Source organism: Electrona antarctica (genome assembly GCF_951216825.1).
Source record: "Electrona antarctica genome assembly, chromosome: 18".
NCBI classification, from domain to species: domain Eukaryota; kingdom Metazoa; phylum Chordata; class Actinopteri; order Myctophiformes; family Myctophidae; genus Electrona; species Electrona antarctica.
Window position 1 is genome coordinate 21,716,230 of NC_136799.1, and position 26,487 is coordinate 21,742,716.

The 26,487-nt window shown below is 42.0% G+C and overlaps 1 protein-coding gene across 1 annotated transcript in view; it reads right to left on the reverse strand.

Moving 5' to 3' along the window:
- The window catches only part of syne1b (spectrin repeat containing, nuclear envelope 1b), a gene marked incomplete at its 5' end in the record, with an annotated part of 113,565 nt that overhangs the window by 20,151 nt on the left and 66,927 nt on the right, over positions 1-26,487 (reverse strand). Inside the window, 41 exon segments of the mRNA XM_079528331.1 lie at positions 111-258; positions 651-805; positions 901-1,047; positions 1,221-1,403; positions 1,782-1,986; positions 2,095-2,228; positions 2,588-2,758; positions 2,920-3,075; positions 3,244-3,399; positions 4,326-4,502; positions 4,769-4,918; positions 5,035-5,217; positions 5,409-5,541; positions 5,828-6,024; positions 6,402-6,533; positions 7,220-7,393; positions 7,773-7,973; positions 8,111-8,230; positions 8,361-8,462; positions 8,768-8,977; positions 10,244-10,399; positions 10,638-10,769; positions 11,067-11,220; positions 11,942-12,042; positions 12,670-12,801; positions 14,230-14,421; positions 15,649-15,825; positions 16,658-16,852; positions 17,500-17,661; positions 17,993-18,106; positions 18,408-18,548; positions 18,823-19,011; positions 19,343-19,486; positions 19,762-19,944; positions 21,725-21,847; positions 22,094-22,279; positions 22,665-22,802; positions 23,151-23,333; positions 23,724-23,876; positions 24,292-24,447; positions 25,969-26,134. Of these exon segments, the coding sequence (XP_079384457.1) occupies positions 111-258; positions 651-805; positions 901-1,047; positions 1,221-1,403; positions 1,782-1,986; positions 2,095-2,228; positions 2,588-2,758; positions 2,920-3,075; positions 3,244-3,399; positions 4,326-4,502; positions 4,769-4,918; positions 5,035-5,217; positions 5,409-5,541; positions 5,828-6,024; positions 6,402-6,533; positions 7,220-7,393; positions 7,773-7,973; positions 8,111-8,230; positions 8,361-8,462; positions 8,768-8,977; positions 10,244-10,399; positions 10,638-10,769; positions 11,067-11,220; positions 11,942-12,042; positions 12,670-12,801; positions 14,230-14,421; positions 15,649-15,825; positions 16,658-16,852; positions 17,500-17,661; positions 17,993-18,106; positions 18,408-18,548; positions 18,823-19,011; positions 19,343-19,486; positions 19,762-19,944; positions 21,725-21,847; positions 22,094-22,279; positions 22,665-22,802; positions 23,151-23,333; positions 23,724-23,876; positions 24,292-24,447; positions 25,969-26,134 (6,511 nt within the window).

Here is a 26,487-nt window from a genome sequence, read left to right on the forward strand (position 1 = left end):
ATATTTCCGCATATTAAAATGTTGCCTTATGCATCCAGCTATGATAAAATGTAAAATAACTTGCAGTATAATCATGATGGTCAAGACTATTATTGTCCCAAAACTCTAACCTCATGGGCTTTCTGCTGTTCAACCAAACTCTGGTAGTTTCCAGAGATTTCCACAGCCAGGTTCTCCTCCGTCTGCACCAGGAACTCCATCCATGTCTCACACTTCTCCAGGAAGGTCTGCTGCTGCAGCAGGAAGGACTGAAGTTTGCTGCAAAGTGACAAAAAACGGATTGAAGGGATTTGTTCAAAATGAGATTCTAACCATTTTATGGAACGACAATTCTCATTATAGCCATCTACCAAGTACACATTTTTATGGGATCGGTTACCATATTTGGAAGTATAAGGAGGTTTGGGTGGCCTTTATATGTATTTTTTTAAATAGACTGAAACCCAACAGTATAAATGATAATTTCATTTAGTGGGGCATCACTACACTTATTATTATTACCATTATTGTTGTGTGTTATGTTGAGTGCAAGAGACCAGAATAAGCAGAGTAAGCACGGAATCTAGTCAACAAACAACAAGGTAAAGTGTTTGTACAGTATTTGTATTGTTTAATTATTGAATTTGTATTCTGTTTGTATTATGTCCTACCTGAACCTCTCTGATGTCTGGGCTGAAGCAAAAGTCCAGCTCCTGTTGAGATTCTGCATGCGTTTGATCTCAGAGTCATTGAGAGGCAACCGGTAACCAAGCTCATTAAGACGTTCCAGTTCAGGAGCCATACTGCTGAATTTCAGCATCAGCCTCTAAAGGAAGACAACAGGAAGAGGTGGTACTGTACTAAACCATCAACCATAGCGAATAATAGACAGATGTTCAGTAGCAAGTAACAGACGTTTACCTTGAGGTCCCCCATGCGGTCCTGTATCGTTGATAAATCAGTGGAGCCATTGGGATCCTGGACCTTCAGACCCTCCTCAGCCTCTACTATCCAACGCCCCAAAGAATCCAGCTGCTCACTGAAAGCCTCATAGTCATGGACTCCAGTCTGGACAAATACATAGAATATCAGCATAATTACTCTTCATCCATGACAAGCATTTAATTGCTTACATCATTGGTTGTTATTTAGTAATGTTTGGAAAAGTACGAAGTAAAAAATCACAAATTTAGAAGGAGCTGAGTAAAAAGAAAATCCACATTCATGTGTGTTGGCAGCACCTGTAGCGTAGTGAGTTGCCTGGTGAGGGACTGTTCCACAGAAGTGAGGCGCTGGCTGAGAGACAGGTGGTCTGACTGTACAGCCGATGCTGCTGAGGTGTCCACCTGCTGTTTCAGCTGCTCGCCCAGCTCATGGAGGACCTGCAGCGAGGCCAGCACTGGAGCCTGAGACCGCAGCAGTTCCTGAGACAGACCAACAGTTTAGTCTTAGGCTGATGCTCTGATCCTGAGCAAATCATAACAAAGTGCAGATCAATTCCTGGATCACAAACATCCAGGAACATAAATATACAGAACAAGTGCATTTCATCTTCAACACAAGTCAACCGATTAGGCTAAATATCAATATGCTTTTCATTCTGTATGTGTGTATGTGTATATGAAATGACAATACATCCTCACTTGTGTTAAATGTAATAAACTTTTGAAGACATCCTCAGTGTTCTTAGGTATTTAGTTTCCATTACTTCTTGAAAAAGCATCTCAAAAGACAATTGCCCTGCCCTAAGTAAATATGACGAGTGCAAATTTCTAATTATAATGTGCCGTAGCTTAACTCACGCTGCATTCATGGATCCAGTCGGACACCTCCTCGTCAGCGATGTCTTTACTGCAGGCTGCCTTAAGGAGCTGGTCTGCTTTCTGCTCTTGCAGTTGGACATTGGTGGAGCTCTGCTCATGCAGATGCTTGTAGTGCTGCCACAGCAGCAGCAGGGCTTTACTGCTCCTCAGACGCTCTGCTATCTCCTCCAGCAAACACGTCCACCTGGACACCAATACCAGGTGGTTGAACGTCTTTGTCCATTTGGCTATGTTTGTACGCTCTCAGTTAAATTTACACTCAGGGTTTTACAGTGCATGCACATCCACTCACCTTGCGTTGACATCCTTTAGCGCATTGTTGAGGGTGTCTGATACTGAAGGATGGCACTCCTTTAACAGTTGATGTGTCACTGCTCCAAACTTTCTCAGACTGCTCTCCTGCTTCTCCAAGTCTTCTTGCAGGTTCTTTACAAGTGACAAACACAACATAAAGAACACAATGAAACCAACCAAAGCATATGAAAGGGCTAATGCAGCATAGGGAGTCAGGGACAGATCTGATCCAGATCTGATCCAGTCCAATTAAGTTCCCGGACAACAATTGGATGTGATTGTGATTGGGTTTTGATGGTCACAGTGATCTTCCGTTGGTACGCAACACAGTAAACACACTGCTTTTACTAGATGTAACCATAAACTAGATCTCGGACAGACACTCATACTGTAGCAAATAGACAACCCCTCCAATAACAAGGCATGCAAAAGCACACTAATGTTCTATTTTCCTTGCATCTCAAATCATACACACATTCCCTCTGACTTACATGTAGACTCTGCACTTGGAGCTGGACGGCCTCCAAGGAGCCGGTGAGGAGGCGGAAACGAGATACGGAATACCGCCCCTCCATCAGGTAGCCGTTGATCTCCTCTGAGGCCCGCTTGTACAGACTCCACTGGTCCAGCACTGAATTCAGGCTTATCTTCAGCTGCCCGATCTGTAAAGACACAGTTGATCACATCAGCCTCAATATATACACCAAGCGGAATAGAATAGAACAACAGAAGGAAGCAGAATGGTGAATTTGTACTGTTCAATCATTCTTGTACCTCGGGTTACAGTAAAAATATGCAGTGACTGAAAGATTAGGGGGCTTACCAAGTGGTCCAGGTTCGCCCAGGTGTGATTGACACCCTGTAGCGTCTCCATGACGATAGCACAGGCCTCGTCTGTCTTGTTCTGAACGAGTGCACAGCCTTGCTCCTCAACCCTCTCCAGGTCCCTCTCCTTCTCCTTCAACAGCTCCTCCATTTCCTGAAAAACATTTGAGAAATCAGTTAAAGGTGCTGCTTGTTGACCATAGAGTACAATAAAATGCAAACAGCAGTGATCTCTTTTACAGGTAAAAGGTTATCAGTTCCGGTCTGTGAAACACATTGTGATAAAACAAGGATGGTATATTAAATAAAGTGAGAAGCTTGCCTGGCAGTCTTTGAATGCATTCTGTACTGAGTTCAAGTCCTCTATTCTGTGTTTCCTCTTCAGTCTCTCCTCCTGAAAAGACATCCAGGACTTCAGTGCCTGGATACTGCTCTCATACTCCAGCCACCTTCCCAGTAAGTTCTCCAGGAACTGGATCTGAGAACACAACGTGCAAAAACGGATGTGATTCGTATTTTGTAGCCATGTGCTCAAGTTTTCACCATAGCTAACAAATCTAATGGCACATACCAAAATAGTGCAAAGAAATTGCCAAACGAGAGTTTCGCAGAGGAAGTCCTGCAGCAATAGCTTATCTGTGGCAACAGTCTGCAATACATTTGCCATAGTGTATACTGTAAACGGTTTGCTGATTTCTGTTTCACTTAGGAGAAGATATATTAATAAGTAAGCAGACTTGTGTGTGGGGGACATTGATTTTTCTTCTCTTTCTTTTAATGTTTTTTTGTGGCTTTCGCCTTTATTTTATATTTTTTATGGAGGGACAGACAGAAGGCTGACAGGAAATGGGGAGAGAGATGGGGGGGATGACATGCAGTAAAGGCCGTCGGGATCGGGAGTCGAACCCGCGGCACACTGCTAGACTGGATTACCAGCCAAAGTGCCTGGACCGCTGAGCCATGGCCCAGGCCGACATTGATTTATCATGATGTTTTTGCACTGTGCTGCTGATGTCTGACTCTTGCTCTCTTCTATTTCATCAGTGGTTGTGTTCTCACCCTCTCTGTGATGCGACCCTGCAGTATCTGTGTTCTCACCCTCTCTGTGATGCGACCCTGCAGTATCTGTGTTCTCACCCTCTCTGTGATGCGACCCTGCAGTATCTGCCACCGGCGGTTCATGTGTTCATGTGTTCTCACCCTCTCTGTGATGCGACCCTGCAGTATCTGTGTTCTCACCCTCTCTGTGATGCGACCCTGCAGTATCTGTGTTCTCACCCTCTCTGTGATGCGACCCTGCAGTATCTGCCAACGGCGGTTCATGTGTTCATGTGTTCTCACCCTCTCTGTAATGCGACCCTGCAGTATCTGCCACCGGCGGTTCATGTGTTCATGTGTTCTCACCCTCTCTGTGATGCGACCCTGCAGTATCTGCCACCGGCGGTTCATGGCTCCCAGCCTTTCAGCGAAGTCTGTCTTATCGCTGCGCTTGCTCTCCACATCCTGACCGCTGATCTGCAGCACCGACTGGTTTACAAAATCCACCGTCAACTGTTTACAGCTTACATCCACCCTGAAACCCTGAACAAGCAAATGACAGCCGATGCAGTTATTATTACAGATTTAAATTTCACATGTATACAACGTATATACTCACTTTTTGAATAACTTTCTAAATCAAAATTGTGGACATCTAAAGATATATATTTGGCAATTCTTACATGTTCTGTATGTGGAAAAGGACCACGTACTTAAACATTTGTTTGTTTCAGTATGAAGTATGTTATCCTCTCTGATATTATACACATATGATACTGATATACTATACTAATTGCATTTGTACGTACCTTATACTTTTGCAGGTAGTCCTGAAAGACCGTTGACCCCACCGCACTACTCAAGTTCTCCTCATCCTCCTCGATGACATTTTCCATCAGGGACATCCAATTAAATAGCTCAGAGATGGCGTGGCGGGAGGCCAGCTTCTCCATTTGCACCTGAGACAAAAAAACAACTCCATCAGAACAGCAGCATATAAACCTTCCAGAGCAGGGTCAGAAGGCAACCTTTCATGAATAACGTATAGTGCAATGAGAAAGCAGTAATCTTCTACCTGATGCAGCTTCTCCTGGACCACTGGCAGTCGTGTAAGCAGCTCTGTCCAGTGGCTGTCGACTCGCGCCAGTTCAGACCGAAGCACTGCTGTATCCACTTTCTTCAACCGCAGCAACTGGTTACCCTCGGTCACCACTGAACTCTTCAGGCAGGACTTGCCCTCCACCTCCTTGGAGAACTCCTGCGGACAGAGAAAGACAGGTCAGCTCATACATGTTGTTGTTATTAATTACTTTCTTCCTTGGTAAATTGATTGTTTGATCAATTTACATAATGTAATGCCTTAGTGCGCTGATTTGCGCACCGCTCCATAGTTCTAACTGAATTGCCATTTCATACTGATATGCACAGTAGAATGTCTATATTCCTCACCAGGAATGCAGACAGATGGTCTCTGACAGTCTCCAGCTCCTGTGGAACCAACAGTGCCTGGGTGTTCCAGAACTCCAAACGCTCCAGTGCAGACTGCAGCCACTCGTTTAGCTCAGCACTCTCCCTCTGATACCTGCGAAGAAAGAAAAACTAACATCACAAATTAAGCACTAACAAAACGCAATGTGATAATAGCAATATCAGTGTTGGGAAGTGCATATGCACAGGTGGTGCTATTACGAAGGTCTCTTAAACAAGCCATGATGTGAGACAATTCAAGAACAACATTTCAATGTTGGTCATTTTTGTAATAACAACAGATAACATACAGCCATACAGTAAGCATTTGCCTTACAAAACTGGAGCCACAACATTAGAAAACATAAAACAAACGTAATGAAAGTTCTGTTGTCTTTGACCTGGTCCAGTGCTTGAGGATGGCCTCGAGGCGTTGGAGTTCCTTGTTGACCTTGGTGGTGTTGCTGAGCCAGTGCTCGCCCAGCAATGCGAGCTGGTTCTCCAGGCTGGGACAGCACACTGACAGCAGCAGACGCTTGCCTTCATCCAGGACTTGGTGCAGCTTATGTTGGTGCTCTGTCAGTCTGGCCTTAAGACCCTAAAAAGACAGCAGAGGTACACGCTGTACATCAAGAGAGTGATGGCTAGATCAAATGGAGTTTGAGATAGAAAGGGTGACAGTTTGAAATACTGAGAAGGCCGGGAGAGTGTAGGAGATATTTTAATTATCATGGATGTACTGTATACTAAATGCTAAATGCTGCAGTACGAGAGCTACAGTACGTGGTCACCAACTGCAAGTGTGCAAACCATTCTGCCCTACTCTTCCATTCTGCCCTACTCTTCCAGACAAACTGATGTAAGCATTATGGGTAAATTAGGGTATAATAAAAAACAGTTTCCAGTTTCTGTACACTGGCTGTATACGACTGTTGCAATCAAGATTAAATATATTGTTGTCAATATGATACAAACCTGATACAATGAGATCCTGTCAGAGAGTTTCTCCTCTGTTTCCTCCACCAGGCAAACATCAGGGAGACTTCCCTCTACTGCCTCCAGCTGTCTGTTCAAGGCCTGGTAATCCTGCATTAGACGGCACCATGTCTGAAATACATTTACAGAACACATGAGGCAACTAAGAAGCAGCATTATTATATATATATATATATTTTATATTTTTAACAGCGGATCTACAAGCTCACAACGCGTTGTGATTCGTTGTGATTCGTTGTGAGCTTGTAGATCGTCTATTTTCAAATAGCCAATGTATACAGGGTTAAAGGGCTCATGTAGCCTGGTCACTTCTTTTGGGCCTGTTTTCATAGAACTGGTTACCTGACAGTGCTAAAAAGCTATGTGTGGCATAGTAACGTCTAAAACTCATTTTAGCTTTTAATAGCCAAGACAAATTAGTAAAGGACATTTTCAAGGAGAGGAGAAAAAATAAATAAAGTCAAACTAATTTAAGTAACAGCAGATCTATGCACATGCTATGTCAGCAAATGTAGTGCTTAGAAGATATGCTGACCCAACTGAATTTTAACATTTGGGTTTTCACATATAGCTTCTCATATAAAAATACATGGCCTTGATCCTCTAAGTGTTATGAATGTCAGATAGTATACATACGAGCTGTACTTCCATGCTCACAGCCACTTTGTTCGCTGGGGCATCCGATTATGCTTATGGATGCCATATAACCAACACATGTTTGTAAATGTACTGTAGTCATTGCTTCCTCTTCCATGAAGGAAATGTTTAGGAATAGATATTTATTTCTATGGTCTCACCTCAAGGATGCACTCCAGCTCTACACCTCTACTGTGAGCCTCTTTGAGGACCCCCTGAGCCTGGACCAGAGTCTCCTCCAGGACCTGTCTCTCCTTGGGCAGCATCAGACTACTGATCTTCCTGAAGAACGTTTCTGTTAGGATCATATGGGACTCCAACCCCTGGAAGAACTCCTGGAGGACAAAAACAGCAGCTTGCATTTAGCATTTTAGCTTGCTTACTTAATTCCATAAACTTGGCAACAGACAACCACAGACATGTACAAAAATGTGGCTCTGGAGTCCTAGGTAATGTTGAACAAATTAATAAATACCCACTCTCTCATATGGGTTCCTGTATAGTGTATACTGTACATGTCCAGATGCACACACAAACAAACATGTGGGAATAAAATGTAAATTAAAGGTGAATTATTCAATGTGTTGTACTGCCGACTTATCTTAGACCATATATTTTTTTATACTGCATTATTGCTTAAACAAAACTTGCATCTGAACTTGAATGTCTACTCCACAAGTCTCTTAGTCTAGTCGAGTATAAGCTTTACTTTACCTTATGTTTGTCGAGTAGATTCTGGACTTCCTCTGCAGAACTGGCGATGATCCTTTGGTTGGTGGCCATCTTGTCCTGAGCTGTGTCCACCAGGTCAGTCAGGTCCTGAAGAGCCCGCTCATATTGGCCCTTCAGAGCCATGTTCTGGTTCAAGCCACAGCGTCGTGAGCCCACTGTCATCACCAGCTCCTCATAGCTGTCCTGGAATACATACATAACAGGAAGAACACCATTACAGTCATGACTCCATTGACTGTCATGTTTACTGACTAGAGTTGCTGATCTTCCAGAAATTTTAGTAATATTTAAATTCTCAATTGTTAAGTCAAGTTCGGTACCTGTAGCTTCTGCAGCTTGTTGGATGATATTTGATCTGCTTGTAGAGCTGCTCCTCTGGTTTTGAGCTCTGTGATCTTCTGTTCAAAGTCTTTCAAACTGCTTTCTGCATCTGCAATGACCTGAACGAAATAACACAGTTGATGAATGGTTGAAATATTGTTTTTGTCTGCATTCACTCTTCTCGGTGAGAAAGAGTGTTGTCAATCTACTGTATCTGTACAAGTATTTTGAAAGGTGCGTGATTCTTACCTCCAGCTGTTTAGAAGCAGACTTATCCATGGCCCCGGCTAACGTCTGTAGAATCTGGCACTTGGTTTCAATAAGAGCAGTTTGGAGATGTTGTAGCTCTGTCTGTATTTGCCAAAATAAAATGTCTTTAGAGCATGTAAACCTCTACCACTTCACAAATGATGTAATACATATGGCCCATATTAAATATAGAGAACTCCCACACACATACGACCTATGTGTGTATGTACAGTAGTTATCATTGTGTGTTTTGGTCAAAGATTTATGTGTTGACACTTGACAGATCAAACTACATAATTAAAGAAGTGCATGAATGTTACATGCTTGACAAAATTATGATCAAATTTACTCTCAATCATAATGTGACAAAGATTGACAGAAGACATAACCACAAAACGTGCAATGACCTGGTAGGCTGTGAGCTCATGTATCCTGGCCCTCATGTGTTCACAGCGTTCTGTCAGAGCTGAACCCAGGGCGCCTAGTCTCTCTTTCAGGCAGTCCAGGGTATCTTCCAGCAGGACCCGTTCCTCCTGCTTCAGCCCTGCTGGCACAGCCAGCAGAACCTTGCTGTGTCTAACCTCCTCAGTCACATCCCTCACATCAGTACCCAGCGTCTGCAGAGAAGAGAGGTTTAAAACCTTCAATTCTAAAATATTTTGCAAGGTTATAACGCAAAAAATAAAGGCACTGTGCAGAAATATTCATCCATCTTACTGTACAAGTTATTGTAGGTTATATATCTTTTTTTTAAATGATTTTTTGGGGCTTTTGGGCTTTTTGCCTTTATTGCGACCATACTGTAGGTCGCAGATTACTATGAAAACCTTCAAAACCTGCCAGTCAGTCAGTCAGTCCGTCCGTCAGTCAGTCTGTCCGTCATGAAGATCACATCCTGACCTCATCAAACCCTGGATAGCCATACATGGAGAAGACTGGATCATCACCTTGATCTGAATGCGGCCAGCAACTCTACATCTGACCTCAAACCCTGAGATCTCCATATATGGAGCTGACCTGTTCTAACATTCCAGATGTTGATCCTCCCCACCTGTCCTTCCTCTTTGACTTACTAATTAGCACACATTTTTCACCCTACCCGGCCCGAAAACATAATTAACTGGTTGATAGATTATAGTAGGTTGACAGGAAACAGGGAGAGAGATGAGGGGAAGACACGCAGCAAAGGTCGTTGAGATCGGGACTCGAACCCACGACACGTTGTCAGGCTAGGTTACCAACCTAGGTGCCCGGACCGCTAGGCCGGCCCGGGCCATGGTAAGTTATATTTTATTGATCCCTGTAGGAGGAAAAAGTATTCAGACAGCCACTGGGCCGGACCAGAGGATCTGCTCCAGCTCTAAGGCTGGAGCCTTACGCCAGGGCTCAAAAAACGCACCGGTTCAATTTTAATGCACGCGTTAATGTCACGCAACGCGGGCAGTGGAGCCACCCTTCATTGATTAAAAAGGGAACATTCCCTGACGGTGACGGAGACGCGACGCTGACGCGCCCGGTGGAGCCCCGGTGTGAGAGTGTCTCATGTCTTTTGGTGTCATAGGAAACTGGAGCACCCAGAGTGAAATACATTTTAAATTGTGGCGAACCTGTAATCTCCACACAGAAAGGCCCTGTTTGGGTTAAAAGTAAAACCCTAGGCTAACTTGCCGATAACCACAAGAACCCTAGCGACTGTATTCTGGATATGTCATCATAATAAGCAAACATTTGGTGAAAATAGGCAAACAAAAACAGAAGATCTACATTTGGTGTAGCGAAAAAAAGAGGAGGCCAATAATAGTCAACATGTAAGTGGTTAAAGCAACAGCGCTGACCCTTGAGCCACCCAGCCAGTATAATAGTTATGGTATACTGTATTGTACCTCCTGATTGTGGAGTTGCATCTCTGCAATCTCAGTCAGCAGCACCGAGCCAGAGAACACAGTGCTCTCCACATCATCCAGCCAGGTGGAGGTGGACGTCACAGCAGTGAAGAGCTGCTGCTCCATCGGCGACACCTTTCTCTCACCACCAACAGGCTACGCACACGAGAAACACCACCACAGCAATTAAACCAACACAGAAATTAAAATCTTTATTTATTATTCAGGCACTGGAAATGCTGTTTCAAATGCTATGTTTCTGTTTTGGGGGAAATATATTTAATATCTCTGAAATACAGATGATTAACTTTTGTTTGTTTTTCATTGTTCCGTTTACACAAGACATGTTGTACAAAGGATGTTTGTTGCATTACTGGTAAAGAAAGAATCTAACCTGGGTTGATATCTCCTCCATTGTGTGTCTAAAAGTGTCAAATAGAGACTTCAGTGTGGTTTTGTCACTGGCCTTGCTGTCTCCATTAAACAGTGGCCCAGCTGTGCTCACCCTGGAACTCCTGGAATAAAGCTGTGACAAGTCAAATGGATTAATACCTGTTATTGCATACATAACAATAATAATAATAATGCTACCATTACTATTATAACTGCAACAACTAATATTACTACTAGTAGTAGGCTACTGCTAGCGCTATTACAAAACCAATACGAATAGATACAATGATATATTTTAACAGTAAAGTGTATTTTAAGGTAGTCAGAGACACTTTACCCCACTTTTAGGCATAAAATATATGTTTACACCCTGACAAGGTTATAGTCAAAGCAACTAAGCAATCATTTTATTTTGCTACAGGGTTAGTACCGGCTGCTTGTATTCCGTTTCCAGGGTCTTCTGCAGCAGCTGTAGTTTGGTTTTGAGCTCTAGTCTTAACGTCTCCCATCTCTGCTTCATTAGCTCCCGTGCTGCCTGGGCCTCCCTCTCAACCAGAGCCTCTGGATGGAAGGGCTCTGTTGTACTGCACCGTGAAACAACATTCATGTTCAATAAACAATACTGTACCAATGTATTTTTTTAAATTAATACAAATTCTAACAAAGACCACTGCTTCAGTGTGAAGAGACAAAAAGTGTAACATTCATAGTATATGAAAATAATTTGACTCATATCTGACTTTTTGGAATAACTCAATAACTCGCGATGCACCTGAAAGCTAGGCTGACACTCAGCCTGAATTTCCATTTAGTTTCACTTCATTATTCATTTAGAGAACCATGTTTTTTTATCCCACGATTTTGCAACCCATTTTTTCACCCAGTGTCAATTATCTAATGGCGCTACACTTCCCCTGCCAACCTTGGGGGGCAGCGGACTAGAACATATTTCTTTAGTGGGCGTGGCTAGCAATTCAGGGGCTGGAGCCAGGCTACCTGGAAGCTACAATCTGTCTGTATTATATCTGTCTCCCTGTCTCGATGAAGAGAGGTAATCACAAAGATGTCTGATCTACAGATGGCGCATCTACAGTAGTGTCCAATACGGGCACTGTCTGTTTAAAATGACTTTACTGAAATTGTCAAACAGTAGGGAGATCACCTCCAATTACGGTACATGTGCCGGTTGTATTGTATTAACATACTCTACCTGTCTACCATATAGATTGGTTAATATAATATAATGTTTTATTCTTTGAAATAAGTCCTGGAATGTAGCCTTAAGTTCGTAAGGTCAAAAGGTACCTGGCGTTGCTGGGGGATGCCTGCTGGATAAGGATCTCTTCTCCTCTGCTGGCGACTGACTGAAGCAGCTTTTTCTGCTCTGCTAGTTGTTCCTCCAGCTCCTGCAGGACATTTACAACACAGCAACATCAACCTATGCTCATCCATTTAATGCTGACAGTGTTCTTGAGTTCTAATGTAGTGGTATGATACAGCCATTATACACACTTTAAACCTGCCGCACTACTGACCATTTTTGCTTCAACATAATTAAGCTAGAGGAGAATAGGAATTTATTATACAGGACTATTTTATTTTGTTTTACTACATATAAAAAGAATAGACATTACAAGTTTACAACTTTCTGGGCAAAATGATCAGGAAACATGCCTACCAGGTATTAAAAATGGAGTAACATGACTAAACAACAGAGATTTCAATTGATCAGTTATCATATAATGATACAGTTAGAGATGATGCAGAGGTAATAGAGAAATGATGACCTATAATGACTACTCACTACACTACTCACTACACATCATCACTAAAACATTATACAGGGTATGTATCATATGTTGTTTTTAACCTGTACGCGACCTTGAGTGCCCTGAAAGGCGCCTTATACATAAAATGTATTATATGTATATGTATATGTATATGTATATGTATATGTATATGTATATGTATATGTATATGTATATGTATATGTATATGTATATGTATATTATTATTATGTTGTCAAACTGTACCCTCTGTCTCTGAAGGCTGTCTTGGTGCTGTTGTGTCCGTGTGGAACGGGCCTGGGCCAGCCAGTCCTGAACATTGGGACTCTGAGACAAACTGGATTCAGATTCACTTTCCTCATGCTCTTGCAGCGAGCCCTGGGAGAAGACAAGCCATTGATTGTATTACTGGCATTTTACACAGAAGACGATCTGGTGACAAATGTTCACTATAAAATCCTTAATGTTATTAATTATAACAACAATGTTATTTATCTCTGAGACTGTAGACATGGTCTGGTAAGGGTCAATTTGGTTACATTTGTACACTCTCAGAGATGCAAATGTATTCATGAACACTGAGGATTTTACTGTGTTGCATACACCACAACTAATCTAGGATTCCTTTGCGCAGTCCAAACATATTACACACCATGCATTAGTCAGCTCTTCAGCAAGATCATTGTCATCATAAGCAGTGATTCAACTGATTCACATTTTCACAATTTGAACAACATTCAAATTTCACATGTGAAATCATGTACTCAGTAGGACAGGATATTAAGTGAAGGTTGTCGACTAGATGCTGATTGGCTAATGGAGTGGATATCTAATAACATCAACTCATCATTGATTTAACTACTATTGCAACAACACATGGAGAAATATTCCATGCGTTGGAATAATGTGTAATGTGTTGTTATATTATGTTATATTTGGTGCTAATGACTTTTCTCGAGAGTGATACTGAAACCTCCCATGCAGAGCCCAAAGCAATACATATTTTCAGTTTAATCTTTGAGCCATACAAGATTGAACTAGAAAGGTGGAGGCCGGGGTGGTGCAGGCAAACCCAGCAGTAGCATGTGGCAGGATATTGTAAATGTAGCAGAGATCAAATGTAGGAGGGAGACATATTTAAATGGACCGTCTTGTTGTGAGAGCGGCTTGTGATTGGTGTATAAAAATGCATGGCTGATTAGATACAATTAATCAATCAGCAGGCTGATAGTTGATTAATTGGGGTATATGACACAACTGTGAACTGTATGTTCATAAGAACAGTAAAGAACTGATAAATCATACAGGTTCCACAGAGCTTAATGACAGACATTACATGTTCTCTTGGCTGGCTTTTGAACTCTTCCCATGCTAGGGCAGCCTGCAGACAGATAGCAAATAAACTGGTCAATAAATCAATCTAATCTCTTAGATTGACTGTAAATCAGTCATGAGTAGCATGGTGCAATTCTAATAAATAGTAATAAACACACAAAATAAAAATAAAACAATATATACCCAACGTTATCCAACGTAAATTAATATAATAATATTATTAATAATATATAAATACCATAAATAAATGTTAGTGTCATGATGCCATTATTTATCTATCCAGGATGATAAGAACCTGGAGTTAGGGGCCGTGTCCACCGAGGCGTTTTTTCCCCTTGAAAATGCCATGGTTTGGTTATGGTTTCCAAAAACGCGGTGCTCCCAATTCAAACTCTTGGTGGACCTGGTCCCATATGGACTTATCTAGCCTTTCCCCCCTCAGGATTTCAGGTGTGAGACCAGCCACCTCACCTGGATGTTGATCTGTTTGTCTTGCAGCATCCTCTGCAGCTCCAGCAGACCGCCTTTCAGATGTCGTAGCTTCCTGGCCAGCTGCTTGGCTTCCTCCTGGGTCTCCGCTCGTCCTTCCAGAAGCAGGCTCTCGCTGTGCATGGACAGCTCGGACAAGGCCAGCACCTTCTCCTCGATCTCCTGCAGCATGTTCTGCAGCAGCATGAGGAGAGAGGCCACTTCAAACATGGCGTCTCACACCCACCTCCACCGCAAGCAGTGACTATAACTCCTTCAGAGTTTGTTTTTGCACTTGATATTTTATTCTTGTATGGGGCTGTGCTGTCTTTTTAACTAGGAGGAACATAATTCCGTTTTTGTTCTAAGGCTGCTTGCAGTTGGAAAACAAAATGACAAATAAAGAAATATTGGATCTTCTAAACGTTCCTCAGTCAGAACAGACCCTCCAGGCACCGTCAGTAAATGAGGGGGGCCAGGGCCGGTTCAGATCCCCTCGACCCCCCCACCCACCCCTACACCAGCAGTTCTCCCTGGGCACGGGAAAGGGAAAGCATTCCCTGTGCTCTCATCCTTGGCCTATCTCTTCTTCTGTGCCGCCTCCAGTGCAACATATTGCCACTAATCCTTTACGACTCATGCTCTGCAGCCTATGCTCCCAGACAAAACCAGGAGTAGCAACTGTGTGCGTTTGTGATGAGAGATCCAATCCAGTCTCTCCTCAGTGACTGTAATTCCAATAACTGAACAAACAAATCTCTTTCATTTTGTTGTAGTGTAGCCAATAACCCGTCATCAGTAGCTTCACCAGGTTACTCCAAGGTGCCATAACTGTCCTGTCATCTAGGATTCTATTACTTTAATTATTCTTGCAGGCCCGGCCCCAACTACACCAATCTCAGCAGTGCGACCTCACAAATGTCTTATAGCCACTGCCTCTAAACCCACCCCTACGAAGCTAACTGGCTCCCTGCCCATACGGGCCTAATCTGCTTAAGTCTAGTGTCACAGCCGCTTAGGAGCCTAGCCATCTGAATGCAAACCTCTAACTGTGCTAATAGACTTGTTTACCGTCTGACAAGTTCCTGCCCCCCCTGGCCACATCCATATACAAAAATAGGAGATAAAACCGTTTGACTGAATAATGCAGCTGTTGCTGCTGCTTCTGATGTTTGTTTTGGTGCATGGACCATCACTATCTAGAAGATGCTCAGAGGACTGAGCATAGATGATGACCATTCGGTCTCAAATGTCATATCTCAACTATTTTAATTAGTTCCTGTTTGACATTTGGCACAGATCTTGTTCAGCAGCAAGGTGTGATACCACTTACTTCTCCAGCCATATACTGTAAAAGCAATTTGCAATTTGAAATGACTCTCCTCAGTTCCAATGAGAGGGCAGTAGGGGGCACTCTCCTACCTGACATTCTGAGAGCTGCTCCTCCATGTCTGTCTCCTCCTGATGTTTGGGCTCCAGAATGTAGGTGATGGTGCTGCGAGCGTTGTCTAGCCATTGGTCCAATTCATCAGCCTGGCTGTGGTAGCGCTGTATAGCCTGCTCCTGTTGCTGGCCCTCCAGTTGGTCACTCATATGCTCCTGGGACACAGCACATGCAGAACATATTGTACATCAGGTTAGTTTTCAGACAAACAGGAATATGTGCGTTTCTCCATGACAACTACTGTAACTCAGTACTCGGACATGGCTAATTACAGTAGGTAATATGTATTGCACTGTTTTTGTCCCTTGTGGGCCAACTCTGCTCAAGTGGAAATACCTTTTCCAAACCAATTGAAAACATGCAGCCAAAGTTCTTTACATGAAAAGAGAGGGGAGGAAACATACATTAAAGGGAATCAAATAAGAAAAACTAAATGTTTGAAGTAGACAACAGAGCTAAAGCACATAATCAATCAATACAAATTCTAATGGAAAATATACAATTTTAAGTTTAAGTGTTTTTTAAAGACTTCCTGCCTCTCTAATGTATTTAAGGTGTTTTATAATTTGGGGGCATACTTTAATTGCATCTCCAACTTTCTTTTGGGTAGGGGTATGCATATCTAGCAAGCCTGCAGTAGAGGATCATGGGCTTGTGGCAAAGGGCTGCATAACCCCCGCGTACTCACGATTCACGTGCGCAGTTTACGCACCACCTGCGCACCACACCAACGCTTGGTGTAGCCGGGTTCCATTGATTATAGTGACACTGTGACAGCGTACCGTTGCGGACTCCCACGCCCAGTGTAGCCCAGCCCTTAGAAGCCAACCCAGCTCTCAAGGCGTTTTATGAGGATTTAATTGTCAACTGTATCAAATATTGCAGAAATTGCAATATTTAATATTTGCAATATACTATACTTTGCAAATAATATGGTGTTTCAAGTGCTGTTGTTAGTTTTAAAATGCGTTAGATTTAAGAGGCTACCTCCAGTAGCTGCAATCTCCCCGAGGCCTTCATGTGGATGGTGGCCATTCTTTCAGCCAGGACAGCGAGGGATGACTGCATGGCCAGCTGATCGGCCATGTCTGTGTCTGCACTATAACAAGCCAGTTCTTCTGTGAAGCTCGCCTGCAGCCTGTCTATCTCTTCCTGGAGACTGTCAATCTCTTTCATGACAGCCTACACAGAAAAACAGTGTTACATTAGAGCTCCAAAACACTGGTTCTCAAAGTGGGGTCTGGGGACCCCCAGGGGTCCTTGAGGGGGTTCCAGGGGGTTCCCAGCAAAATAAGGAATAGTTTAAACACTTAAATCCTATTAAAAATTTAGTCTAGGAAACAAACTCACAAGGTGTCATATTGCAACGTGTTGTGAGCTTGTAGATCGGCTATTTTTTAAGAAATGTTGTCAAATTTGGACAAAACCTTCTTGAATGGGGGTCCACAGCCAAATACATATCAATTTGGGGGCCCTTGAGATGAAAATGTTTTGAGAACCACTGCTCTAAAATACCTCTCATTTAAGATGCACTGACACAGATATTGTATAACTCCACAGAATAATATTGAACATAATTATGATTTCACATGGTGAAAATATACCAATACCAACGTGACCTTTTCCCCACATAATATTAGAGAGTGCAGTGCATCTACTTACAGTACATACGTTAAATAGCCTAAATAATTTATTGAAATAGGTTTAATTTGTAAAGAAACGGAAAAAAGCTCTGATGTACAGTAAATAAATAGAAACATAATGAGAGTGCCGTGCTCTGGTCATTAAGCTACAGTATGCAGAACCTTTATGGTCAGTCAGTGTTTTACCTGATGGCCATCCATGTGACTCTCTGGATTCTTCTCTGGCTCCACAGGCTCACTGAGTTTGGCCTCCATTGCCTCCATCCTGGAAGAGATAGACTGGAGGGATCCCTGGTAGCGCTGCTGCTTCTCCAGAGCTTCATACAGTGACCTTTGCTTTTCACTGATCTGTAACAAGATGGATGGGATATTGCCATGGTGGGATGCTACTAATCTAATTTATCAGCCACTTGACAGGTCTAATTCTGCTAGGGGTCCTTTTCCATCCTGTTGGACTGTTGAAACGATTAAAGGTGTAATCTGGGATATGACAGCTACTGTAGACAATAGCCATTATTGACCTTCTCTGAACAAAATATTGTGTCATGAAGGATGTGGAAAAACGTGGGGAGGCCGAGTAGACTACTAACTCATGTTTCAATCAAAGATTCTGTTGGGTCCCTTAAGATTATCTGGAATCAATAAACCACAACACTGTGGTCTCGTAGCAAACACATACCACGTTCTTCAATGTCTCCCATGAACGCTGCAGGTCATCTAGATGAGCCACAGACTCAAATGTGGGGTCATATAGTTCTTGGATGGGAGCTCTTGTGAGAGTTCCTTGACTCATCTGAAAGAAGACACAAGAGTCATAATAATGCAATGTACTGCACGGAGATTGAGCGCTACAGCTTTTACTGTGTGCTAGACATGCCTTATGGTGTCCCTATTTTGGGTATGTCTATCTAAATCTTTTGCGATTTAAAAAATATATTGAAAGTATCAGATCTACAAGTTCACAAACTTGTAGATTGTCTATTTCCGCTACTTTTTGGTCTACCAGAGTTACCTTAATTAAACCCAAAAAGACGACAGTTTGGAAAAAATGTTAAATCATGAATCTGAGAGAGAAAGAGAAAGCAGAAGGATACCGTGTTAACAGATGCCTCAGGAGATGCCCCAGGAGAAGGGGAGCGACAGACAGGAGGAGATGAGACTTCACTGCTAGTGCCCTCCTCCCCAGACTCCTCTGTGACAGGAGACAGGAGGGTATGACAGCGACCGGCAGTCACCTGTCATAGGAAATATTCAAAGACTTTAATAACACAGCATCCATTTTGCTGTAGTAAGAGGGAAATGCGCGCCGCATGAATATGGTCAGTAGCACCACAGACACAAGCAATCAGGAAATTGAAAAGAAAGGTTTACTCAAAGCCAGAAAGGTGAATATTAACAGCATTTTTGTATTAAGTTCACATAGGCATTGAGACAATAAATACAGAAAAGCATTGAGGCTAAAATAAAATATGTGAACAAACAGCTTCAACGGTAAATATCTTACACTACCATGATAGCTTGTGCTGAAGATTTCTTAGGCTTCTCTCCATCTGTGTCCTCCAGACCTTCAGGCAGTGCCTCCACATCCGTCACAGTCAGCAGCATGGTGGCATGCTTGGCTTTCACTGCCAGCATTTTACACTTGGAATTCAGGGATGCAATCTGCTCCTGGTAACCTTTGATCTTATGAGCCAGCTCCTGTTTCAGAAAAAAATCCCAGTGGAAATAGTGTAAAATGTAGTTTGAGGGTGGTAATGTAAATGCTTATCAGCAGCCCAAACGATGGCTTCAGAAGTTTTGACTGATGCCACTGAATCGGTACAGCTGATGCACATGTGTGTGCAGAGCTTGACACAATTTATGACCAATTTGGAGTTTTATCAATATTAACCAATAAAAGGTATTAACAAGAGCTTGTGACTATAGTAATAAATAATAACTACATTGGATCCATTTCCTGAAAGGTAACCGTTTTGGTCATACAAGGTTTACATTCGACAGATGTTAGACAAAACAGAATGCAGCATACTTCATGGTGGAGGATCTGGGCCTGTAGCTCCTGGATGTTACTGGTGGCAATGGGAAGGTCCTGGATGACCCGGTGGGCTTCCTCTATCAGCCCCTGGAGGTCTCTTACTTCCTGTTCATACTGCTCATGCTGTACCACTGCCTCCTAAAGGGGGACAAAATGAAGGCTTTCATTCTAAAATTATATCTACTATATTTAAAGAACATTTAATAGTCTTATTTATTAAAACAATTGAGACAAAACACATATCCCCTGTTTGTTTTTGTTTTTTTAAATTAATGACAAAATGTTCATTCCAAAATGATTTAAGTGTTAAACTACAATAACTGCATGCATTGCTGACACAATGTGACATGATTCATTTCACTGTGCTGTGTCATAATATTATTGTCATGCAGTGATGGCGCCCTCTACTGTACCTGCAGGATGTTGCACTGCTGAATGGCGACATGCTGCAACTGACTGGCTTCCTGCTGTAGACGTAGAGCCGTGCGACAGATGGCGAGGTTAGGCATTACTTCCTCTGGGACCCGCAGAGCGCTCTGACACAACTGCACCGCTTGTACCTGCTGTTTGAAGCCCTCCATGTCAGCCAGGAGACGCTGTCAAAATAACAAGACTGAAAGTTTAGATCCTTCACAGTTGAAATAAATGTTCCTTTTAACCCTTTTCTTAGCTCTCATCTGCTTCTTTTTAAACTTCTTTATTATGAGACAATTCTGACAAGACAAGATTATTGACTGTTCACTCCGTATTATACAATATATTTTCATATAGTCATATAGTCAAGACCTTTGATTGATTGGTTACTTACTTAGTAAAAAATCACACCCGTGTGAACTGAGTGGTGCAACTATACATTTATTGTTGCTATGCAACTACTACTACTAACCATAGCAACCATGCTCACCTGTACAGGCACAAACACACACGGGTACTAACAAAGCCAGTTGTTGGAGTGGTTTGTGTCGTGTATTTTCTAATGAATGAACCAAAATTAAAGTCTATTTTCAACTATAGTCGGTACGGTTAAGCAGCTGGGTTTGAAGTCAATCTAGACTGTTCTCACCGAAAGGAGCTATTGTTAAACGTCTGAGCAAGCAGCACCTTATAAGGACAGGAAGCGAATCCTTTTGTTCTAAATACAGAAGGTGTGAAGCAGCTGGCAGGATCTGATTTGGCTTGAGTTAAATGCATGGACTTTAACTTTATATATTCCTCTTAAAGTATCTTAAAAACACTCTTCTGTTACTATAGATAAACGCTAGGAAACTAATACATAGACTAGGTTACTAAATTATTAGCATTCAGTGACTAATCTAGAATGTACTCTTAAACATAGGGTTATTTTAAAGATTATAATTTCAGGTACCATGTTAAAACAGCTCATTCATTTCTTAAATAGAGTCAGTTCAGTTTAATGTAATTCTGTTTAGTTTCATACTGTTCTGTCATGTTTCAGTTAAGTTTCATATATTTCTGTTTAGTTTTATATAGTTCTGTCATGTTTATAATTTCATATATCATATTGTATTCTTAAATTCATTACTATCCAGTTGTCATCTCAGTTGTAAAAATAGTTTGTTGTAAGAACACGCAGTTTAGCATAGGTCCCGCCTTTGCAAGAACCGGATACCCTGTTTAGCGGCTTTCTATTGGACGAGGCCGCTGACAGAGTAGGCGGGACTATGCGTTGGTTTGTGAGACATAAGCCTCAACGCATCTCATATCGGTAGTCTCTGATCCGGCGTCGATATTGGAACCACGGAAACGCTGTGTGTTGAAAACTCAGACTCAGGCATAAGACCTTTTACTTGTGCAGTGTTACAACGGCTGTTCGACTTTGTACTTGGCAAAAATAAAGACGGAGTTGACCTTTTGAAGCTACAAATCCATCAAGCGTCCATCCCTTTTTGTCCTTTTGAATGCACTGCTGATCCAGACCGGAAACGACATTTGCACCACTCAAAAAAATGTAAATAGCACGAAGGTACAGTAAAGCATTTAGGCTAAAGGAAAACACAACTTGTTTGCATTGTGGTCTTACACCTTACAAGTGAATCAAGAGCCTGATCAAACAATGTATCAGTGCTTAGACATCGCCTGTAGTCAGTCAAGTTCAAACCAATCAGCATACAGCCGATTAGAGCTTATAATGGACTATTAAAGCTGCTATAAGCAATAATTTGTCAATTTTAATTACTTTTTTTTTTTGGTATTCAGACAGCCAGCAATGTGTAAAACGCTCCCAAAAAGAATGTAGTCTCTGTGTCACATCTAGGCGACTACATTCTTTTTGGGAGCGTTTTACTCATTGCTGGCGGTCGTAAAAAAATGGACATATTATTGCTTATAACAGCTTTAAAGGAGTTTTATATTCACCTGTCTTTGAGTCAGCTGCTCTTTGAGGCTCTGGCGAGCCAACTCTGGGGAGGTCAGTGTGGCCTGGACTTGTTCAATAGCAACATGTAAGGCCTTCACCTCGTACTCCAGCGCCTCCATACTCTGCAGGAAGATCATGCCAGATGTAAATCATTTATTTATGAGTATAAATTAACTGAATTAACTGAAACATTTACTGGCTGTACTGTACATGTTAACAGTTATCAGAAGCAGTGTCACATTTTCTAATAAAGAAAACAAGAACAAGAATTTACTACTAGCATAAATATACAATGTTATCAGTTCAGGGGAATTAACATAAGAGTAATAAAAACGAGACATTAGATCCATAAATGTGTTTCTCAGTACCTTGTCTGCATCCTGCAGGCTCTGGAGACGAGTCTTGATGCTCTGCTGGAGCTCCTCAGTGTGGCGGCTGAGCTCACACACCTGCTGGCTCAAGGCCTCCACCTGCAGCACTTCGGAGAGGAGCTCCACCTTCTCCCCCATCGACTCCAGGTCTCCATGGAGCTCCCGAGACTCACGCAAGACGGCCTGAACACAAAGGGCAAAGGATAGTGAAATGAGGATTGAGAGGTGGGTGAGAGGTGATTAGAAAGAGGTGGAGGTTTCCTTGTATAAGACCTTTTAATCATACATAATACTGAAGCGCTCTAAGGAGAATATATCTCAGATTCTCAAACGTTGCAGTAAACTAAAGTTCTTGTTTGGTGAACATGTGTTGTAAATGTATGGATTTGAACCTGACTTGTACACTACTGCTCCATGCTTCAATCTAATAGCTTCTGGAGATTTATTCATACAGTAAATCAATCTAAAAAGCTATTAATAAGGCGGTTAGACTGCCCACCTGTTCTATTAAACACATTCTCTAGGATTGATTACTAAACTAGCTCCAATCTGCAGATACATGACCTACCTGGTACATCCTTATCTGCTCCTGCAGATGAACAGAGGAGTTCCAGATGATGTTTGCCCTCACCAGGCTTTTGGCTTTCTCTGACCACCTCACAATGAAGTCCAGCATCTCATTGTACTCATCTAAATAGCACACCGCCTGCAAAGCCAAGATAAGACACGAGACATAAGAGAATGAGAAACTACACAACAGGTCAGAATCAGATGTGGTACAACAACTTTGTTTTTAATTGGCTAATGGATAAAAAAGAAAAACAGACACTTTCTCTTTTTTGCCAGCCAAGTATGGTTTTAAGATATAGCCTGGAGGTTTTCTGCAAAGGCACTCTTATAAGACACCACAGTAAAAAATAACTAGCATTTGGGCTGATGGATGTGACTAGTGTCTGAAAGTTGGCTCACCTATTGTCATAATTCACTGATAGAGCAGTACCTTGCATGAGCAAATAGCCATAACACATGGAATAAATAAGAAATAACCACTGACCTTTTTCAGCCAGTTGTTCCTGCAGTCTGCTAGCCGGGTCGTGTGGTGATGGATTTCGGACAGCTTGTTGATGGCATCACTGAGCTGTTTGGCCAGTAGGGGGTTCCGTCGACCAAACTCTTGTACAGCAGTGTCCAGTTCTGATAGAGTGAAACCACAGCTGTCCAAGTCCTCAGCCAGGCTCTGAGAAAGTAAAGATGGGACAGACATGCATAATTTCATGTCGTGATAATCTAAATCACAAAAGTGTAATATCACATTTATTGTAAGGTGACATGTACAGTACCCCTAGAGGAATTCATACACATTAGCTTAACCACAAGTTATCTACAAGCTCACGATCTACATGATCTACAAGCTCACTATGTGTCGCACTATGACGTGCTGTGGCCTGCAGTGTCTGCTATTTTGAAAAATCTTGAAAAATTATGAGATAATCTGAAAATCTTCGATTTTGACATTCCCAAAATAGGGATGCAAGGATTAATGTGGTAAATTTTATTTTCCTATAAATGCATTAAGACTACCATGGTGAGATAAGGAAAGAAGGAATGTCGTTTTTGGCTAACCCACCTTGACTTCTTCTTTGGCATGATCGATGTCAGGGGATTTTTCCTTGAATTTGGCAGAGACTGCTTTCAGTTTCTCAGATGCATCATGGATCCGGGAGCTGAAGTCCTCCTTAATGTCTCTAGTTTTCTGAATTTCTCTCTCTTTGGAAAGAACCTATAACATTGACATGAGATATGAAAAGATACATACCAGTGTATTGTTCTCTTTTGGCTACTATCCTAGTCTACTCTACTGTAGTTGGCCTTTCCGTCTTTGTGGTAGCTTAACGATACAATTCGTACATTTTATGTCCGTTGTCTCCCTCTCCCAACAGTTGGCACCGCGTCAGTGTCCACTCCAGTGTGTGGTCTGCTTCAAATAACTTTACTGACATTATTGTCACCCCAAGTGTCTAAACTGCTCAATAGAAGAGCAAGGAGACCACCTCCAACCACTACAGATGTGCTTGTTATTGTATGTTACTAACATGCAGTAGTAGACTACTGTAATTTGCATATACATTCCCAGTAAAGGGTCTATCATTATTTACTGTTTCAGTGACATTAAATGGTTGATCTTTATACAGTACCTGGTCCTCAATGGCACCTAGAGCAAGGGACACCTCAGCCAGCTGCATGGAGATCTCTGATGGCAGAATGGTGTAGAGGTCCAGGTACTTGCTCTGCTGCTGCTCAGCAATTTTATCCACATTCTGGCGGTAGGTGATGACATCACCATGTACAACCTGTGCATAAGAAATATAATCCAACACAGATAAATACGCTTTTTTATCAAAATATTTTGAAACCTTATTTATGCAGGTAATTAACAATATTTAGTGCCTCATTGCACCATGGAAAGAAAATAGATCAAAATAACTATACAGTAGCAAAGTCAACTTTTATTGCAGTTGTAATGTTATACCAGTATGCATTTTCACCACGTGGCTCATAGGGGGCGAGGCGGCGAGCCATCTAGAAGCATATTTGTGTCTGTCTATGGTGGCAAATTTTTCACACGAATTGACCAATCAACCGCATGCATTGTGTGGGACCGGCAGGAACAGATGTTGGAACAAATGTATGTGTGCCTACCAGGCTGCAACACCAACTGCACACCATCAAAAATCACTATGAATAATGTGTGCATTCAAACCTGTAATAAATCTGACTATCCACAGTTATAGGCGACAAAGACTTGACTTTGTAACTTTTTCAATTGAACCAAAGTCGTTTTTGATTTAATCTTTCACTGGTGTATTTTTTTTTTTTTTTTTATGATTTGTACTTTATTAAATTTCTTTTGTATATGAAACTGACAGACATAGACAAAACACAACAAAATAAATGCATAACAAAACAAACACATACCAAAACAAAACAAAACAATATAACAGAGATGCACAGAAATATCCCGCAGTCCACCCCAGCCCCAATTCCAGACATATTTCTTCAGTGTATTTTCTAAAGTTGCAGCCCGTTCAGAGCTCACTCAGAGCCAGAAACTAATCAGAGTCCTGATACGTGCATATGGTAAAAGCCCCATTTTAAGTCATAGTCGTCCATCCTATTGAGCAGCCTGTATGACAGTCGCTCGTAAGCGGCCAATAGTCCCATCGATGCATCCCAGAGGGATGGAGCAGGTGCAGATGGAGCCTTCCAGTCCTTGACCAACAGCCTCCTACCTGACATAATGGCCGTTTGTATCCATTCAGCTAAAGGAGGAGCAACATGCCTCAATGTGGCAGGATCCCCCAGAATGAACAGACTGGGTGAAAAAGGAATGTGTATGCCCGTTATTCTCTCCAGTCTTTCATGTATAGCAGTCCAATATTCCTGAATTTTGGGACAGCCCCAAAGCATGTGTAAAAGTGTACCGTCTCTATCCTGACACCTCCAGCATTCAGGACCATCAGTCAAGCCGACCCTAAACAATCTTGTCACTGGTGTATTTTTGAATAACCATTTCACATAAGTTTTGTTGTTGTTACAGGCGTAATAATCTCAGCGCTAGGAACCCGGAGCATTAGTTTTGGAGCGCTATGCCCATGTTTTCGTTTAGAACTGAATTCAGTGAATCGTAGTTCCAACAGATCAGCAACCAGAGTTGTCAACAACACAAACACAAAAATGGATGTTAAACCGTGGGACTTTAACGTATACTAGTTTCATGCCAAAAATAGCGGATCTACAAGCTCACAACGTATCGAGCGACACCATCGTACAACAAAATATAAACCAATTTAGATAGGACAACATAGCCTTACCTCCAGTTCTTGTAGCAGAGCATCAATGTCTGGGGTGGGGTTGAGGAGAAGCTCTCTGGTCTGCTGGATCCAGGCTTTTACAACACTGAGGTTCATCTCTAACTCCTCTCTGTCCCTGAGCTCATGGCCTGCCTGGGCACGCTTGGTCCTTGACTGTGTCAGAAGGCTGGATGGAAACAAGCAAAACGCTGAACTCAGTATCCTAGACTACAAAATAATTTAAAATGACAGAATTAGACATGGGTCAAATATTTGTATTTGTAAATTGTTTGTTTCTTTTTTCATTTTTCATCTCCTTTAGGCATTTTTTGGTGGTTTACCAAATTAGACCATCTTAGGTAGAATCTGTTAACCATTGACTTCACACATCACATTATTGGATGATTGGCCAACCATGTTCACAAACACGGAAGAAAAATAATAATACAAATAAGCAGATATGAGAAAACATAGCAAACATACAGTATTGATATGAATATGCTGTGATGAGACCAGGGCAAGGCATGTACAGTATCTATT